This window comes from Rhinichthys klamathensis, unplaced genomic scaffold (genome assembly GCF_029890125.1).
Source record: "Rhinichthys klamathensis goyatoka isolate OS25496 unplaced genomic scaffold, OSU_Roscu_1.1 h1tg000161l_1, whole genome shotgun sequence".
Lineage (NCBI taxonomy): Eukaryota > Metazoa > Chordata > Actinopteri > Cypriniformes > Leuciscidae > Rhinichthys > Rhinichthys klamathensis.
Genome location: NW_026606695.1, coordinates 2,994,002 through 3,014,913, shown reverse-complemented (window position 1 = coordinate 3,014,913; position 20,912 = coordinate 2,994,002). Strand labels below are relative to the sequence as shown.

The window sequence follows — 20,912 nt, the reverse complement described above, 5'->3', positions numbered from 1 at the left end:
TGAATCAAACATCATAACACAGAAAGGTTGATGTCTTCCCCTACGATTTGATGGTCAAGGATTACAATGATACCATATTCAACATCATAAACTGTTCAGGTGAATAGTTAATGGTGAATTCAGGAACGTGAGAAGGAAATCACAGTATCTGAGAACATAGGCTAGACTTTATAATATCATGTCTGTTGCATGCATGTTATGTAGAGTTTAAAAAGCTTAATCCTTTTGTTCATTAACATTGACAATACAGCCTGTGGAAGAGTTGACCACAATGGTCTCCAATCGCGTGTGTCCATCCAACCCCGGTCTGTTGGAGATGGCATATTTGGTGCCACCTCAAGTGCTTGTCCCCAACAGTGTCCTCCTTGGCACACTGCTCTTTTGAGGTGCTGCACTTTGTAAAGAAAGACTATGTGCCCGCACACATACACATTCAAACGTGCATGCCTGTGGACTGAACACATAATGCGCATGTGCATACCGTCGCCGTTTTCACAGATTCACTTTTTTGAAGTAAATGGTAAATGGACTGCATTTATATAGCGCTTTCACAGACCCAATGGCCACCAAAGCGCTTTACATTTTGCCTCACATTCACCCATTCACTCACTCATTCACACACCGACGGCGGTGTCAGCCATGCAAGGCGAGCCACTGAGCCACTGCCGCCCCGAAGTGTATGTAGAGATGAGAACGGTATCATTTTCAAAACTCGTTTTCAAGAGCTTGCACTTTCAAGCCTATTTGGGGTTTGCGTTCTCGGGCCACCAGGGCGACGTTGTCGTGTGGATGAACGGCTGGAGTGCATTGAGAGTTTTCTGTTTTCAGTTGAGAACGGTGTTGTGTAAGCCGCCCCTAAGTTAATACCTAATGATTTTTACAATGGAAATTAATCAATAAAAGACTTACTTAAGCTGGACAATGACTTTCTTCTAGAGCTGCTGTACAGCCAAAACAATCTTTGTTGAATGAATTTTCTATTATCACTGTAAAGCTGCTTTGAATCAATCTATATTGTATAAAGCATTATATAAATGAAGGTGACTTGACTTGACTGCACCAGTGCATCCTTAGTTGGGTGGATTTGCTCCATTCCTCTTCCTTTCTTTATGAACTCAAGACGAGCTTGATCGATGTTGAGTTCGCTGCTGGTGCTCGTAGAGGAGAATTGTGAAGCGGGGTTTTTCCACAATGGAAATGACCCCCTCTGGAATGCTTTTTGGAGCCTTTGCAGAGCCATGAAGGCCTCTGTTGCCATGTCATCTGCATTCCAGGTATCACATGCAGGTTTCTTGCTCCTGGTTGCAAATGCAGTGACTGTGTCATAGCCAGTGAAGGCATGAAGTATGGAGTAGCATCCTTGTATCTGCCTCTTCATGTGTGCAATGTGTAATCTGATCTGATTCTTGTGGGTTAGATGGTTGGGTCCGCATGTGTAAACAACTTGTTTGGTAGTCGACATTTGGTTCCTGGTCAGAAAGTAAAAGAGCTCTGTTTTGTTTTTATCCACTCAGGAGCCTTTCCAGTTGATTTGTAAACTTGTTTTTTTCCATCCACTCTTGTTCTTGTCCCCTTACCCTGCTTCTGGGACTTTAGGCTGTTAACTTCATAGCAGTCCCATACAACATCCACTCTGTTGACCCTTTCAAGTTTCTCTTTGAAGATCTTGCTGGAAAAGTCATTGAAGGTTTTAGCTACGCCTGGTTTCAACATGTTGATGACTGCTGACCCATCTAATATTTAGACCTCACTGTATGGGGCACTGTTTCGTGAGGCACTGTCTGGGGCACTGCTTTTACTGTTTTCTAGGCAGATCAGCCTTGTTTCCCAAGCGTAGTCCACCATGAAGTGAAGAGTGATAGAGGGTAGGCCTGATTTTCTTTTTTGAAGAAGTTTTCTAGGATCCCATCATGGGTCTGACAGGCAATGTAGAGTCTGGAAAACAGTGCACAGTCATTTTTCAGCAAGTTTTGTCTTGGACTGTCCTCTTATCGGAGCTATTTTAAAAAGAAGGAGCTTGTTCCTCTTCAAAGGGGTGGTGATGGGTTTCGTGCCCGGTATCCTCTCTGCAACAAAGAGTTTGTTCTGCTCTTGGTCCATCCTCTCTGCAACCCGAACAGCATCCACAGCAGCTTGGTCTGCTAATTCTCTTGAGTTGCTTCAGAGGGTTGTTGGAACACACCGAAAAATTCGGCCGACACTCAAAAACTGCCTGCCGTTGTCGGACGGCCAACCGGCTTGGTGTGTCCCTGGCTTAAAAAGTAATCCATACACTATAAGACCCATTTCTTCTTGCCGGTCATCCGCCATGTTTGTTTACTTTAAAGTCACGTTTGATGCGATTTTGCGAGATTTCCTGTGTCCACTGTGAATGGAATATTTCAGTGTGTGGTTTGCTTTCCTGGTCACATCATGGCACACACTAGAGCAACAAAATGGATAAATCTATGTTTTTTAATCATCATGTTTGTGGTCTCTTACATTTTGAAAATATTATAAGATTTGAAAAATCTTTTAGTATGGCCCCAGCTTCAGATGTTCAGATGTTCTCAGATTCTGCGATTTTATTGTAATCCTTCTCACAACGTCACTGAATTCACCATTAACTATTCACCTGAACAGTTTATGATGTTGTATGGTATCACTGTAAATCCTTGACCATCAAAACATAGGGGTAGACATCACATTTCCCGTGTTATCATGTTTGCTTCAGGAGATATGATAGAAAATACATAATTCAGTTATGGCATGAAAGCATAATGGCCACCATTGCCGCCAAGAGGCGTTTTTGCGATGGCTCCATTTCTGAAAATGTTAAGGGCCACAAACTGTACATGTGTACCAAGTTTCATGCTTTTATGAAAAAGTGAACATAATTTTCACATATTACCTGTACTAATAGTACATATAGAGCTCTAACTGAATTACAGCTGATATCATGTGTTGTTTACATTTAAATGAGCATCAACATTCTATGTCAGTTCAGCAGCTTGAGTTGATATTTGAAATCAACACAACGCTCCCTGAAGCCTTGAAGCCTGTTCTCACAACTCTACAATTTGCTAAGTTTTGGAAATTTGCCCAATTTGGATAGTTATTCTTGAATTATCATCATGGAGCAGCGTCGCCCGAGAAGAACCAGGGCTCTTCCCACACACCTGAGGGGATTCTCTTCCACTCCAGACTCCTGTGAGCTTTCACATCTGGCAGCTGTAATCGGGTTGGATCACACTTACAGCTGCATCTCTGCGGAAGCTCAAAGTCCCAGCGGTTTGGAGGAGCGCTACCTGAAGAACGCTGCTGTCCTTCCCGACATCTGTCCAGCAGCCTCAGTCTCTTCAGTGGACACGTGTCAGCAGGAAGGGCCCATCTCCATCCACGGCAGCAGCGTGCAGGCCTACCAGGACATTTACCGTTCTGCGGCGGAGCCCATGATGAAGTCTCGCTATGGTCGGCACCGTCCCTACAGTCTTGAGCTGGGCCTGACGATCAAGCAGCAGCTGTGGGAGACACTCAACTGCCCTTCACTGGTGGAGACGGAGCAGCCCGATGGACGTGTCCTCGTCACCGAGAGCTTCTCCACACCCAGCAGAAGACGCTTCGCTCCACAAATCCATGTGGACATCAGTGAAGAGCCCCTGCCCGAAGAACCCCGAAGAAAGAAACCCAGACACTGAGTCATCACAGTGTCACATGGAGCCCGGAGTATCACATAGTGGGACCTATGAATGTAAATACTAGAGTAAGTTCACAGTTTGTGGAGTAAGTTTTATTTTGTACAGTAAGTCTTTTGCACATTGTTGTGTGGTTGTTAGGATGTTTTCTGTGGTTGTCTGTGGATTGATATGCGTTAGGTTGTTCTGAGTGTTTTCGCACTTTGCTTCTTGGTTGTCAGGATGTTTCGGGTGGTTTCTTGTGTGTTGACATGCGTTTGCTAAGGTTTCTGCGCGGTTGTTAACCTGTTTTATGTGGTTGCTGAACTCTTCTTTCTGGTTTTCATGCTTATGGTTGTCAGAACGCTTTGAGCAGTTGGTTGATATGCGGTTGCTTTTAAGCAGTTAGATTAGGGTAGGTTAGGGTCCCTCACAAGGTTTGGAGCTTGACGTGCTGTGAGGGCTTGTGTGCATCAGTGATGCTGAGAGCTACGCCACTGGTACTTCACAACTACTGGTAGGGTCACCCATAGTGGACAGGTCTCAGCTGAGATGCCAGACGAAGACAAACCACCTGATTCTGGACAGCAGCAGATTGACATGCATGATGCTCCTGGCAGAAGATCACAGTCTTGTGACAACAACAGAATTACTTGAATGGAAGAATATTGATTATGTGTGGAAGCCATCGATGGAAGCAAACGTTCGACCAGTACAGAAGGTAATGCAAAATGGTTTCATATTAGCTAATTCATATTTTTAAAAAAAATTCATTTAAAAGTGGACATTTCAAGCTTTATATAGATATATTTCTTATGTCTGTGAGGCTAGTTTACACTGTTTCATTTTTGAGACGCGCTCCAGTTCACGCCACGGAGACATGAAAGCGTGCCCTGTTTGTTTTCTTTTACAAAATGTGTTATTGTTATTGTGAGTTTACACAGATAAAAGTAGATGCGACTGATGTATTATTCTTTTCTGTATGACCAGAAATGATGGAGTATTTTAAGTTGTTTCCACTGTTATAGGAAAATGCAAGTGACCGCGCCGGCGCCTTCATGTCATGCAGTAAGAGCTCTCCACACTCCACACAAACACTTGGATATGCGTCTAATAATAGAGAACATTTATCTAGGTTAACGTTAGAACGAGCGGCCATACCAGATGGATAAGTCCTTTTCATGTTTAACAAATCAAATCATGCATTTTCTACCTACCGCGAGTAAGCGATGCGCCAGTTTAAAAAAGGCGGCTGAGGCTAGGTGGTAAAAGCATAACCAGCGTATCGAGAGAGGGGGACCCACTAAGGGGGATGCAGAGATGTTGCTGCGTCTTTATATTACCATTTCTGATTGTTTAAATGATCAGCCTTCGGGGGCCTGGCCCCCTTAAAATGCGGGGCGCCAGGCAATTGCCTGGCTTGCCTGCCCTATTGCGACGCCTCTGGATAGGCTGCATAACTTATGTATTTTATTTATTTTCAGAAACTAACGAATGTGGTTAGCTAGGCATAGCTTAAATCATTAGAAATTAATAGGCTAAGATGGGGAAAGATGTAAGGGTAAGAACAGGTAAGGGTAAAGGAGTAAGAACAATGTGCATTTACTTTAAAATTGTAACATATTCAGATAGGCTTTATATCTTTTTTACTCCGCAAATCTAAAAACACGAATGTAAATCCCTCATTAACAAATTGACACAAAAAACGATATTCAACAGATCAATCTTTTCCAGAGACACAAAATGAGATCAGTTAACCTAAAAAAAACAGTTTTTACTTACTAGCCCAAGTCTCACAAACAGTTAGGCCTATACTCATATTAAATGACAAAATTAAGAGGAGCATAGAAATGTATTTAATATGTTGAGATGTGATTAGGCTAAATCTTCTCAAGACAGCTGCTGAGTCACACTGTATTATTGTCATTTGTGGAAGTCGGTGTCACAGTCTTCGTCTGCACCAGTCTGTCTTAGTCTGCACTACACTCCCCAGAATCCTCCTTGTTTCCACACCTGAACTCACTCCCTCACTTATCAGCCTGTTCATCGTTATCATCCGTGTCACCTGTCTTCACCTTGTTATGTTTGATTTGTGCTTGTATTTAGTTCCCTCAGTTCATTCAGTCTTTGTCGGTTGTTAGTCGTATTTAGATGTGTTTTGTGTGCGTGTTCCTGCCCGTCATGCTGCCTGCACGTACCTGTGAGTGTTCAATAAGTAAACTGTTTGTATTGGAGCCTTTTGACTCTGAGTCCTTCTTCAACCCGCACAACACCGTGACAGAACAACCGACCAAAAGATGGACCACTTTGCAGCAGTCAAACTGCTTTGTTTAGAGCAGAAGGACCGATCCCTCGAGGAACATTTAGAAGAATCTCTCAGCCTCGTGCCAGCTACAACTTTCCCGGACAACTGCCTCTGCAGCTTCCTGCATGTTGGCCTCAACACCGCCACTAGAGAGCAGCTGTCCGGAGAGGGCCCCCAATGGAGCTTCTCCCGATACGTGGAATGGATACTGGTGTCCTGTGATTCGCCGCTCACGGTGATGGGTGACGAGCCTGTCATCAGGTCTGTCTATGGGCGTCAAGGGCTGATGTCCAGCCCGGCAGATCCACCGTTAAAGGCCGCACGAACCGCCAAGAAGCCCGTCCAGCCGGGGTCTCGTCCCACCGAGACTTCTTCACCGCTGGTTCCGTCCAGTCCAGCCGAGCCCTCACCGCTGGCCCCGTCCAGCCCAGCCGAGCCCTCACCGCTGGTCCCGTCCAGCCCAGCCGAGACTGCGCCGCTGGTTCCGTCCAGCCCAGCCGAGCCTGCGCCTCACGTCCCGTCAGCCACGCCGAGCCTGCGCTTCACGTCCCGTCTGCCACGCCGAGCCTGCGCTTCACGTCCCGTCAGCCACGCCGAGCCTGCGCTTCACGTCCCGTCTGCCACGCCGAGCCTGCGCTTCACGTCCCGTCTGCTCAGCCAGAGACTGTCCCTGAGACTGTCACCCCTCCCCCCCAACCTTTCTTGGGGGGGGCTATAGTTCTTCTTGGCTGCCCGAAGGGCCGTTTCCGCCACGGCCGCCCGAGGGGTCTTCACCGCCACGGCCACCCGAAGGGCCCTGGCCGCCTGCACGTCCTGCTCCGCCCTGCTCCGCCCTGGCCGCCTGCACGTCCTGCTCCGCCCTGGAGGCTTCCCACTCCTGTGATGCCAGGCCTTGTTCAGCCTTCAGGGCGCCCACCCCCCCCACCCACCCATGTTGTTCCAAGGCGTGAGGTCACGCCTACCGGGAGAGGGGAGTTATGTCACAGTCTTCGTCTGCACCAGTCTGTCTTAGTCTGCACTACACTCCCCAGAATCCTCCTTGTTTCCACACCTGAACTCACTCCCTCACTTATCAGCCTGTTCATCGATATCATCCGTTTCACCTGTCTTCACCTTGTTATGTTTGATTTGTGCTTGTATTTAGTTCCCTCAGTTCATTCAGTCTTTGTCGGTTGTTAGTCGTATTTAGATTTGTTTTGTGTGCGTGTTCCTGCCTGCACGTACCTGTGAGTGTTCTATAAGTAAACTGTTTGTAGAAAAAGTAAAAAGTCCTTCTTCAACCCGCACAACACCGTGACAGTCAGTGTGTTTATGCATATTTTTACTTGAGTAAAATGTCTGTTTTAAAAAGCTCTTATCATTTCTGAACTGTATTTCCACACAGGATATAAATGACACGTAACTTTTTTTACGTAACTCAACAAATTATAATTATAATGTAGATCTACATTAAGACATTGACATATTGAAATTTTCAAAGTTTTAACTGCTTTTTGCTTCATATAAAATCGAATTGAGTCAATATAAAGCTCCATTTCTTTCTTAAATGATATAAAACAGGGTCTTTTACAGGACAATTTACATTTTTGAATATGGAATTTTGCCATTAAAAATAAAATGTATTATATAAACCTGACTGTGCTTGTCTTTATAATTCTCCAAAAGACCAAATAATAGATGTTTCCAAAACAACACAAATTGGCCATTAATGTTCTTTGTGATAAAATCACAAACATTTTGCCAAAATGGTCTTACAAATGGGCAGTGCCAAAATAAATGAACCACAGTTTCAGGTCAACTGTCACAAAAAGTGCAATTAAAATCAATATTGGTTTTAAATTTCACAAAGTAGCATAATGTTTAACTGGGTACATTTTATGTATAATTTTGAATAATACCTCTTTAACTTTGTTTGTAATTAAATATTGATTAGGTATAAGCCAAACCCTTTTCCACACAATATTGTCTGTCAATTGATTCCAGTATGAGTAAATATAAGGCAAAGACAAATTGTTTTTTTGAAATAACGCTCTTATGGATCTGTTTTGTGAGTTAGGGGAAAAACAAATATTACCTACATAAGAACTTACTATAGTAGGTGGGGACCATTGTTGAATATTAAGTCTTTTCTGATGTCTATACAGATTTCAGGAGATATTGCATCAAACACATAGTCCATTTTGCATAGTCCCCTGGTGTTACAGGAATCTTATAATGTGCCAAAAACTCACTGTAAGTGAAAAGAAAACCATTTAAATTAAATGACTGATCCACCAATGATGCCATTATCAAACCAATATTTCAAAAACAATGATTTATGTTTATATAATATATCCTTATTATTCCATATATAATAGCCTACTTATGTGGTGAAAAGTTGTGCATGAAAATCAAGGACAATGATAAAAAGGCCTGGCGATGAAATTCTGATAATTTGACTGGTATTTTGTCAATGTTATTAGAAAGAGGTTGTTAGAAAATGTATAGGCTATTACCAACGTTAGAAAGCATATGGGAAGGGATAAAGTTCCAAATGGAGTAAGGATTTCTAACAACCTGACTAAGCCAATATATTTTAAATGTATTATTTAACGTTTCAAAATCCAAAAAATGTAGGCCACCATTTTCATATGAATTCATAATAATTGTTTTCTTTATGTAATGTATTTTGTTTTTCGATATAAAGTCAAATAGATCTCGCATAAGCCAATGATGTAATTTACTTGTTGTTTTTTCAACAATAGGATTGAAATTTAGTAAGCACCTTTTGTGTAAATGACACTCAATTTGAAAAGTTTGATAGGTGATTGAGCATGACGTCACACGATTAGAGGTGCACCAAAACGGTTGTCATCGTCAGGTGATGTTTAGGTTGAATTCCGCCCGCTGATTGTCTTAGACGATGGTAGCCTTCCAGGTGGCACTCGTCCGTACGAGGGGCTGAACATGAAGGCTACCAGCAGTCACAACTGTCTGAGACTCTGCGTACTGTCGTGTTTGTTTGTGCTGCACATATCTACGCGCGTGGCCGGAAACATGTCTTCTCCGTCACATTTTGGCGTCACCAGCAGAGAAGTTCGTCGAAATCGATACCCAAAACAGAGGAACTCTTATTTTAAACCTCTCCTTGAAAGCCAAACTGAAGATGAAGGTATGCGTCTGATGTTAAGTCTATACAGGATAGCGGCGGATGCAGATGGACGACCAAAGCAGCTCAGGTTATTTGGATCCAACACTGTAAGGCTGCTCAAAGCGTCCACCACTGAAAAGCACTTTCTCCCAACCTCAAATGGTAAAGCACTCTATCTTATCTCATACATGTCCATTACAAGTACATCTAGGCATTTTTTGTCCCTATTTGCCCCTTAAAAATAAAATTGGCATCTATTGTTCAATGAAGAACATTTACCATCAATGGAACCTTCCATTGCAAGGTTCTTTATAGTGAAAATGATTTAAAAAAAAAAAAAGATTATTAAAACATTCACTCTACACTCTTAAAGGGATAGTTCATCCAAAAATGAAAATGTTGTCATTACTTACCCACTCTCAAGTTGTTCCAAACCTGTATGAGTTTCTCTCTTCTGTTAAACACAAAAGAAGATATTTTAAAGAATGTTGTTAACCAGACAGTTGATGACATCCATTGATTTCCATTGTAGAGAATAGTGAGTAAATGATGGCAAAAGTTTCATTTTTTGGTGAACTATCACTTTAAAAAGTTTTTCATTGGCATCTAATGTTCCATGAAAATCATCCATAAACATTTATGGAACCTTTCCATTCCACAAAAGGTTCTTTATTGTGGAAAAGGGTTCTTTAGGTTTTGAAAGTGTTCTTAGTAAGAAAAAAATTGTTCTCGGAACTGTTCGCTGAAAGGTTCTTTGATTAACCAAAAATGGTTCTTTTATGGCATTGCTTTGAAAACCTCCTTTTGGAAACTTTAATTTTAAGAGTGTAAGAAAAAAAAGATTAACCATTTTACTGAATGGTTCTTATATGGCATTGCTGTAGGGAAACAAAAAACTCTGCTGGAACCTTTATTTTTAAGAGTGTGCTGTGCACATTAGCCCTTAAAGTATTATAATAACTATTAGATGTGTATTTTTGAAATCTAGGCCCACTGTCTGATTATTTATTTTCATTTTCTCTCTCCTATCTGTAAATCCTACTGGACTAGACCTTCAGTATAACTACACAGTGAAATATGAACTGAAAAACCTCTTGTTGAACAAACTGGTGAAGGCGTCTTTTATGCACCTGAGGTCTCCTGTGTCATCCCGTCATCCTTTTATTTGTGAGGCAAGGGTCACGTCTCTACAAGATCTTCCTGAAGGTGACCATGTCACTATGGGTCCTCGAAGCCTGTGGACCGAATCGGATGTTACAAACCATGTGTCTGAGTCAAAAGATGGCCAGGTATCCCTCTTAGCCCATTATCGATGCATTAAACCAAAGCATGCCAGGTCCATTACACATCGAAAATGCTTCCCACCTCAACACCATCTTCGAGCTCCTGTTTTGCTGCTCTTCTTAGAGGAGAACAAGCAACCTGTGGAATGGGGGAAGTACTTCACGCCCCTTTCCCGCCCCAGGACCCGCCGATCTCAGGAGTCTAGGAGCATCGTCTCTGACATCCCCAACTACAAGGACGGGTCGAACAGCGTGGCCAAAAACCAGTGCAAGCTGCACTCCTACCACGTGACCTTTAAAGATTTAGGATGGGACCATTGGATCATTGCACCCCACAAGTACAACCCTCGTTACTGTATGGGCGACTGCCCTCGTATCCTGCATTACGGCTACAATTCGCCCAACCACGCAATCATGCAGACTTTGATCAGCGAGCTTGGTGTGTCAGATATCCCGATGCCCTCTTGCGTTCCTTATAAATACAAACCTATCAGCGTGCTGATGATGGAGAGGGATGGAAACATAGTTTATAAAGAATATGAAGATATGATTGCAGACTCCTGCACCTGCAGATGACTTTGGGCTTGGGGTCAGATCAGGAGAATAATTGAATGGTGCTAAAGGACAATGTGAATTTGAACCAGCACAATTGAAGAACTCAGCCGAAAGGAATGGTTATATTGGGTTTGATTTGCCTGTTGCCATTGCTTGCGCATTACTAAGAACATTCACACAGCGAGGTTTGTGTTAGACTTGAATTGTGGAGAGTGATCAATTCAGTCTCACCTCTCACAGTACAGACTTTTTAGGGATCTAGGTATGAATAACTGGATTGGTGAATGAGTGACTATCATGTAATATTTCTTTTCTGCTTACTCTTGTCTATGTTCTTTATTTCTGTCTGGTATGTATTAATGTGACATCTTTTGTAATGTATTTATGGAGGGGGAATGAAATAGGAGAATTTTGGCACTTTATTGAAAAAAGGAAAATGGAGGAGAAAAAAAGAAGCACGAAAGAGCCCTGTCGGTTGACTTAGGCCATAGAGTTGTTGCTGTTTCTCTTGTCTGCTGCATTTGTGTCCTCTTTCTGAAAGCACAGATTTTGCCCATCTTTGATAAAGAAAGCCTTCGAAAGCAAGTGGAGAAAATAAGCAGAGGCTAATTTTGCACAACCTCAGTGAGGACATGCAGTAAGTGTATAAATGAGACTTTCATAGATGTATTTCTTAGAGGAGAAATGTCCATGCACCTAAATGAATGTTTTAATGTTATATTGAAAGATGTTAAAATAAAGAAGTTATTTTGTAAAAAAAAAAAAGAAAAAAAAAAAAAAAAGGAAGAAAGCAAACGTATAAATATGCTTGTTGTGTGGTCATTTGATTCTCTTTTGTTTGGTATTTCTCATATGTTTAGATTTGGTCAGTAGGAGTCGCTCTCTCCCAGCTGTGTTTCTCAGCTCTAGTAAATGGAGATGGCAGGAATGCTGGTTTGAACTGGCTTCTTTGATGTTATAGAGCTTGTCTGGTGTAAAGTTTGGGTGAAAGTTCATTTAGAACCTTATGCAAGTGTTCAGCATCTATGCAATATCAGGACAAGATATGGAAGAATACTTGAATGTTTTGAACATTGAACATAAAAAAACATTAGTGGTGTCTACTTGAAACAAAAATGGCACTGACAAGTCTCTTATGCTCAACTAGGCTGCAATTTGAAATTATTTTTTTCTATTTTAATATATTTTAAATCTTAAAATCTAATTTGCTGATTTGTTGCTCAAGAAACAATTGTATTATTATCATGTGTTGTGCTGCTTAATATTATTTTTGTAGAAACAACACCTTTTCCCCTCAATATTTTATGATTAATGGAAAGTTCAAGAGAACTGCATTTATTTGAAATGTAAATTTAATAGAAAATGTATATTAATAGAAATCGAATTTTCTCACAAATAAAAGTATTAATTTCTTTCAAAACAGTTTTACTGACCCAAACTTTTGAACAATAGCATATTAATGACAATTCTACCAAATGGAGAAAAAAATAAAATCTTTCTGTAGTCTTTTTATATAAAACATTTTTTTAATCAATATCTGACCCATTATTGTTGTTGTAGCATCCACACTTGGTTGATTACACTTCCATTTCCAGTACTCATAATCAACCTAAAGACTAATGGCTTTTACAGTGATATAATGGCATCTTTCAACAATTAACATACAACAGGTATTCCAACTGAATCATACATCAAATACATATATATACATATATAACATTTTTATTTGACAACATTTTTATTTGACAACATATTGGGGAAATATACTTTATATGTAGTGCTCTTTATTCTGCAGTTTGATGGGCAAGTTAATCCCTGTGGTTCTTGAGTTATTTACAGCTCAGACAAAACTATTTAGACTTTTAACTTTTAATTGTTTAGATGCACTATTGACAAGTGGAACAAGGTGGTAATTCATAGAACAAACATAGCAAGCCCAACAGTACATAATAAAACTATAATTATAAACTAAATCATGTACACTAGCAAACATTTGGCAGGTTTCACAGACAAGGCTTAATAGTCACAAACTAAAATGCATGTTTGAGCTGTCTGAACTGAAAGTAACTTGCTATATTTAAGATATGCCAGTGCTATTGTCTTGCACATTATCAATATTCACATAATGTTTTTTTTTTCGGCACACTTATAAAAGCTACTTAAATGTCCTTATTGAACTAAGGCCCAATGGTAGAACTAATCACAACCACAGAAAACAATCAAGATATCAGAGGAAAAATTAGCAGCTCCGTCTAAAGGTCTGCAATGAAATAAAGGAAGAAGCACAGTGGTAGCTTCCCTTATTGATATGGTTCACTCGCATTGGTTCAGTCTTTAGCTGAGACCGGGAAACTCCAAACATGCTGAAGCCTGATTGAATCGTTTGCAACTGCACAAACCTCTGGCGCTTCAGCCCGCCAGAATGGGCAGGGCTACCCGTCTATATAAGCAGGCCAAAGATCTTCTCCTCGAGCTGACCCTCGCCCCGGAAGTGGATCTCCATCGTGAGTATGACCATCGGCGGACGAGGGAGTCGTGACTACGGACGATGAGGACTGGCTGATCGACTTCAATGAGGAATTATCGACTCCCACCCAATCCAACCCGGTACCTTCATCATTGCTGTTTTGGAACCGTACCATTGACTGTATAAACTATATGAACTATTCTATGTCAACAGCCCTGCTCCATCTCCGTGGAAGCCCTGCTAAAACGTCGTGCCGCAGGTCGTGTTACAAGCAGCGTCAGTGCGAGAGGATTCTGCGGCTTCGACTCCAGCCTTGGATCTCTTCGCTCCATCTTGGCCTGTCGACCTGTTGGCTCCTCCCACCTTCAGCTCCACCGGGTTACCTCGTCCTGCTGGCTCCCCCTTGGTCAGTCGTCACACAACTTCCACAACGGACTTGTGGGCTTTCCGCTACACCCCGTCTCTCCACCCCTACGGCTATAGTGGGCTCCTCATTCCTCTCGACGTCACATCTGTCCTCCATCACACCGGCCCCACCTCAGCCCTTAGGTACTCTGGCTCCACCTTCATCGGCTCTCCATCTGCGCCTGTGGATCCATCGGCCTCGTCCCCGTCGGTCGTCCCCCAGTTGTCGTCAGCCGCTACACCACCTTGGCTCCTCCCTCCCTCGACCCCGCCGTGGGCTGTCGGCACTGGAGACTCTGTGTCTGTGGACTATTGCCATTGCTGCCAGGGGATCGTCGTCCTCTCATCAATCCTCTGTCACCGTCTCCTGTCACCACTCCTTCGCCACCTGCTCGTCCACCTCCGAAGCCCCCTCCCTCCCTCACGGACCTCCGTAATATTGATTCCCTCTCACATTTTAAATCAAAACTCAAAACCCATCTTTTTAGAATAGCTTACTCCCTCTGATCACAACTGCATTGTATTTTAATTGTATCACATAGTTTTTTACTTAAATATTGTTATTGTTTTGTTGATGATGTATGGTGACCTTGAGTGTCAAGAAAGGCGCCTAAAAATAAAATGCATAATAATAATAAAATCTTTTGACTAAGTGCCAAAACTGACAAACAAACCAAATGGGGACAGGGTGCTTGACCCTAAAGCACTGAGGGAACACCCTGATGAATTGTCATCATTTGATTCATAAAGAGAGATTAATGTTAAGGGAAAGGATACATAGAGTTCTTCCCCTGAAGTTTAACTCCTAAAAGACTTCTTAAGGCTTCTTCTGGTGGAAGGAATTTAATTTCTTATCTTTTTCAAATGATAGAATGGTCTATTATTGTGCATGGTCTGTTGTGCATGGAGTACGAATTATCTCCAAAAAAACACCCTCAAGGTTTGTTTATCAAATCTATGCAAAGTTGCATTTCAAACTTCTAAATCTATGCAAAAGTATTTTTTGGTAACACTTTATTTTGATGGTCCCTTTTGAACATTCTGTTGACTATAAGTAACTTTGCAACTACATGTCAACTAACTCTCATTAGAGTATTAGTAGACTGTCTGCTTAATATCTGTTCTTTATTGTGATGCTCCCCTAACAGACATTCTACTGCAACTACATGTCAACTTATTTTAACCCTAACCCAGTCTACTAATACTCTACTATCACTTTAATGAGAGTTAGTAGACATGTAGGTGCAAACATAGATCATAGAAGAACAGAATGTGTTAAAGGGACCATCAAAATAAAATGAACCCCTTTTTTCAGTGTTTATAAGAAACAGTGACCCTCAGAGGAGTCACGCCTGCGCAGATGGTGTTGGATACAGATTTCCTGGTAGAATTGCACAGAAAAGCCCACTGAACTTTGGAAGCACATGGTTTGTGTTTCTGTTCACCTCATTTAAGGCTAATTACACAACCCTGCTAAATAGCTAAAGGCAATTTTTCATCAAGCTATAGGTTTACATTTCAAATACTGCAACGTTTATGTTTCAGTGGCCTAAATCACACACTTTGTGTCCTTAGTTTGACTATTCAAGTAATGCCATAGCATCTCTGATTGTGTAAATAGAAAAGAGTAATTTTCTCATCTTTTCATTAAATATACACTACTGTTCAAAGTTTGGGTCGGTAAGACTTTTTAATGTTTTTGAAAGAAGTGTCTTATGCTCACCAATGCAGCATTTATTTGATCAAAAATACAGGAAAAACAATAATATTGTAAAATATTAGACAATTTAAAATAACTGCTTTCTATTTTAATATATTTAAAAATTTAATTTATTCCTGTGATGGCAAAGTTTTCAGGATCATTAGTCTTCAGCGTCACATCGTCACACATAGTCTTCAGAAATCATACTGATTTGCTGCTCAAGAAACATCGCACTACTTCATATTTTTCTGAAAACCATGATACTTATTTTAGCAGGATTCTTTGATGAATTGAATAAAATATAGAACACTTTTATAACATTAGAAATGTATTTACTGTAACTTTTGATCAATTCAATGTATCCTTGCTCAATAAAAGTATTGATTTCTTTAAAAAAGTGATCCCAAACGTATGTAACTCATAAAGAGGAAAGGCCAGTCCTCAAAGTGTGTAGATTGCTGTGCTTGACCTCAATGAACTTAACCTGAATAGATTTAATGCAATGTTGATCTGAACAAGAAGAAAATTGCAGATAAGCTTAACCTTGAGCTCTATCACAATACTATGACCAACACCGCGAGCATGCTAGAAATGTTTAAAACAAGTCCACCAGCTTATGAAATAGTACTGGATATTATTTACATGAACTGACAATCCCAAGATGACAAGCATCAGAACCAGTAAACACCATGAGTCAGTGTGAAACCTTTGTGATGAGCTGGATCAGAGGCCTGACTCATATCTGACCCGCTGCCATCTTTTCTGACTTGTTCACAGTCTTTTTTCCCTCTTTGTTTTTTGTCCATTTTTTTATTCTTTATTAAAACACAGCAGTTATCTAATCAGTCATTATTCTTTTTCAAGGTCCCTGTGCATGTGTATATGATAAAAGGGAGACAGAAGAACTATGTCAAAGAAACGTTGAAGAAGCAGGATGGGAAATGTTGATTCAGAAGCCTTAGAATCTGCAAATCGTTGCATTTACATTGGGGTTTTAAATCGGTGAGTATTGCATAGCTGTCTAAATTACAGTTCAACAAACTGTGGTGAAACTGCAGATTTACATCATTGAACTCTAAAATGCTGACAAGCACATATCCAAAAGCACGTCTTATTTTTTTTTCTTATCTTTCATTCCTCTCGTTCTTCCTTATCCCTTGCTTCTCTCAACTTTGGCTGCATTTTCTCCCAGAGTCCCAGAGGACATCAGATCACAAACATTAAGCAAACAAATGCCACATCTGGCAATGAAAAAGTAGAGAGAGAGGGAGAGAGAGAGAGAGTGAAAGGAATGAGGGAGAGGCAGTCGGTCTCTCTTATGCTGACTGGAGGGTATATAAGACAGTACATCATCTCTGTCGTCAGTGTCTCTGTTACAGCAACTGAATCTATTCATTCAGCATGCAGGATCACATTCACAGAGGGGCTCTTCTAGCCTGGTGCCTGGTGTTTTTGGTGATTGTCCAGCAGGTAATAATATATATATATATATATTTCATTTTTAATATTTACAAAACAATTTTTTTTTCATGGCTCTCTAAATTATTGACTTTTACACCATCTCAGTTTGATGATATTTCTGTTAGTGTGTTCAATTTTTTCTTAAGTGGAATTCCTTTAAAAAAAGAAAAGAAAAATAATATTTGATGTGCTCTTATGCTATTGTTACCTTTTTAATATTATTGTTAAATGGTGGAACCATTTTAAAGGAGCTACAATGCTGGTTTGGCTTAAATTTACTTGTGTTTATTCGTTTTTTTTTTTTTTTTTTTGAATTTGCTGTTAAATTAAAATGACATGATCAAACTAATAGTCAAACTCTTGCAGAAAGGGTTGTATAGTTTGATCTTTTTTATGAAATGGATATTAAGTTTTATTAGTGTAGAGCTCATTTAAGCATTATGTGTTTCAGGTGACCTGCAGCCCTCTGGCACAGTTGGACACACCCTCTTCTGTGCAGAAAGTTCAAAGGTCACTGAAGAGAACTGCTCGAATGACCCCATTATGGAGGATCATGGGTACTAAACCTCACGGTGCCTACTGCCAGAACAACTATGAGTGCTCAACAGGAATATGCAGGTAAATGCATCACTTAAAGTCACCTTGACAAAGGTGAAAAATGGACAATTTTTTTTTTTTTTAATGGAGTATTGCAGTGTTTATTAAAAATTATTTATCTGTGCAATTTTTTTTAAAAATCCACGTGCCCTCGTAATCTTTAACCAAAATAACTTACCCTTCCTCTTGCAACGACATATTTTCTCTTCTCTGATGACATGTTTATTGGCGCGAGGGCGGGACAACCTGTCACTCACATTAGATCAAAACCAAAACCATCCAAACAATTCCAATCAAGTCCCGCCTTATGTTGTTTCCTGATCAAGAAGCCATTTCACATAGCTCATAATAGGGAAGAAAAGACTATTGCAACTTCCTTTTCATGCCGACTTTAAACATTAAACTTTTTTTTTCTTTTTCTTGTTGGCAGTACTTTCAGACTTTTAAACAAGAAATGTGAGAACTATATTCATTGATTCTTTATGTATATTTTCATCCACAGGAGAGGCCACTGTTCCTACAGCCAACCGATTAATTCCTAAAATGAAGACTCCGTCTGTCCTCTCTGATCTGACGTTTTTACACCATCATGCATGACAAGAGCTTGATTCAATGAGCAACAGGGGCAACTGAATGTGAATGTGCAGTTAATCATCAATTAGATATATAGTTAAGGCTAGGACTGACTCCTCTAAAGCCACAAAGGAGGCAATAGGTAATGTTCTGAAGATTGGGCTTATCATAAAGTAGGCTACATAACGTGGACTTTTTCCTCATAACCTCATAACCTACATGCACAGTGTATTGCTATATACAGGAAGCATTATTAGTGAGATTCGAAATTACATTTTTGATGGACTGATGTGCTGGGAAGGTGATACAGTAAATGTTATGAAGAATGTCATTTTGGGCCAGATTCCCTGAACCAGATTAAGTCCAGTCCGTGTCCTGGATATACCTGGAGTAGAGTATGGCCCTTGCCACTAACAGCTCATCTCAGGACTAAGCTCAGTCTAAACATGGAAACTGGTCTGTAGTATTAGATCATGTTACTTGAAAGCTATAAATGCAAGTGAAGGCAAGCGTAAACCGTGAAGTGCCTTAGCTCAACCGAAAAGCCGTTGAACCAAAGTTAGTCTATGAGAAAAGGGACAGAGAAAGTGCAAAGGTTGCCATTATTGATCGTGTCTAGATATTATTAACCATTTACCTCCATCCTTTGCCTTTGTCTATGTGCTCACGTTTGTAGTATTTAATTTAAGACTCATTTACCTTTCACTATTTATGTTGTTATAAGTGTCTCTTCTCACCAAGCATCATTTCAATATTGGATTACTTATTTATTGTTTTTCTCTTTTTATTTTGTATGATTCAACAGTTCATCTAAAGCTCCATTTTTATGTATGTTACTATATATTTCTCTATAAGATGTAATATTCACTGTACTGTAACTCTATATGTGCATGTCTCATATGAGTGAAATGGGGTTCTGAAATAAAAAGGTGTTCCGAGAAAATTCCATATGTCATAAACTCCATTTATTGACTTCAAAGTTGAACAGATCACTGCAGTTTGCAATGCAGCATATTTCTCAGCAGTGGTTGCTGCTTCTTTTGGGGGGGGGGGGGGGGGGGGGGGGGGGGGGGGGGGGTGGGACGACAAAATTGTGCATTTAAAAATGTAAAGTTTTGTGAATTGGCCTGAATAGCTGGACATCACGCCACCTTGGAATTATAGGTTCTATCTGACATTTTTGTCAAAATTGAGTTATTCACATATTTTTATACTGTGACAATACACTGAACAAAAATATAAACGCAACACTTTTGTTTTTGCCCACATTTTTCATGAGCTGAACTCAAAAAGACTTTTTCTATGTACACAAAATGCCTATTTCTCTCAAATATTGTTCACAAATCTGTCTAAATCTGTGTTAGTGAGCACTTCTCCTTTGCCGAGATAATGTTTTTTTATGTTGTGTAACTTTTTGGGACTTTTTATTTCATCAAAACTCTCACTGCGCTTTCCCAGCGAATTAGGTGCTATATATCAGTACAAAAATGCAAAAAAGGTCTGCACATTATTTGCTACAAACAGGAGATAAAGAATATACAAACGTGTGTTCGACACTGACGAAGGCAAAGAGCCGTAACGTTTGTATATTCTTTATCTCCTGTTTGTAACAAATAAAGTATTTTTAGAGTGCGGACCTTTTTTGCATTTTTTGGACTTTTTATTTAGAAAACAAAAAGGTTCTATCTACAAAGTCGAATGTAATGCAAAAACGTATAATTCCAAGGTGGCGATCAGTCATTATATATTTGTCATGCAAACCTCAGTGGTGTGGTCAGGGTTCCTGAACTGAGACCATGGGACCCACGCAGCACACAGCCGCCATTTGACTGATATGGCAGACCTAGACTTCAAAAAGGTTAGCCAAGCATGTGCAATGAATAGAGATAGTGTTCAGAGACGTATAAATCAGTGTTGCTCATGTTCAAATGACAATTTGAAATTGGCATTCTATCACTGACAAGTTTTCTGCCAGACAGATATATCAAGAGGCTAGTCACATGGTGGCAGAGCTGTGCAGCAGATTGACACTCAGTCTAAGCATGCCTTCTGAGTGACAAAGAACTATGGAATTCATAAACTCATAGATAAGTACCTAGTAATCTTTGTCATTCCTCCTGACTGTCAGAGTGCTTTAAGTGCTGAACACTAGATGACCCATACCACAAGAAAATATTAACTTTTCAGAATGAAACATGCAGGCAACTATCTTATATGTCCCAATATAATTATTACTTTTGGTAACACTTTATTTTGATGGTCCCTTTTTAATATTCTATAGACTATAAGTGACTTTGCAACTACATGTCAACCAACTCTCATTAGTGTATTAGACTGCATGTCTGCTTAATATTTGCTAACTCTTTATTGTGATGCTCCCCTAACAGATATTTCTACTGACTAAGTAACTTTGCAACTACGTCAACTTATTCTAACCCTAACCCTATCAGTCTACTAATACTAGGCTACTAACACTTTAATGAGAGCTATGTAGGTGCAAAGTTACTTAGTCAGCAGAATGTGTTAAAGACACCATCAAAATAAAGTGAAACCTTGCTTTTCAGTAATAAGGTACATATTAAATAAAAATATATTTAGCCTATAAATAACAACATTAACTGGGATAAAGCAATTAAGCAAGAGGGGAATTATATGGCCACAAATCACTGCCCGGAACTGGGAGGAAGGTGAGATGATGAACAGAGCAGACATAAAAAAAAAGATAATTTTTCTTGGAATTCAGATGACATAAGTTGAGATGTGAGGAAACAAATAAATAAT

At 40.2% G+C, this 20,912-nt stretch overlaps 2 protein-coding genes across 2 annotated transcripts; both read left to right on the top strand.

Moving 5' to 3' along the window:
* Positions 1–8,792: 8,792 nt before the first annotated feature.
* Positions 8,793–11,700, top strand: bmp15 (bone morphogenetic protein 15). Its single transcript, XM_056258968.1, has 2 exons — positions 8,793–9,250; positions 10,139–11,700. Exons 1-2 carry the CDS (start codon positions 8,905–8,907, stop codon positions 10,945–10,947), a joined length of 1,155 nt encoding a protein of 384 aa, XP_056114943.1. The 5' UTR covers positions 8,793–8,904; the 3' UTR covers positions 10,948–11,700.
* Positions 11,701–16,849: 5,149 nt separating this feature from the next.
* Positions 16,850–19,077, top strand: leap2 (liver-expressed antimicrobial peptide 2). Its single transcript, XM_056258971.1, has 4 exons — positions 16,850–16,970; positions 17,413–17,579; positions 18,061–18,116; positions 18,162–19,077. The coding sequence occupies exons 1-3, from the start codon at positions 16,902–16,904 to the stop codon at positions 18,098–18,100; spliced, it is 276 nt and encodes a 91-aa protein (XP_056114946.1). The 5' UTR covers positions 16,850–16,901; the 3' UTR covers positions 18,101–18,116; positions 18,162–19,077.
* Positions 19,078–20,912: the final 1,835 nt, after the last annotated feature.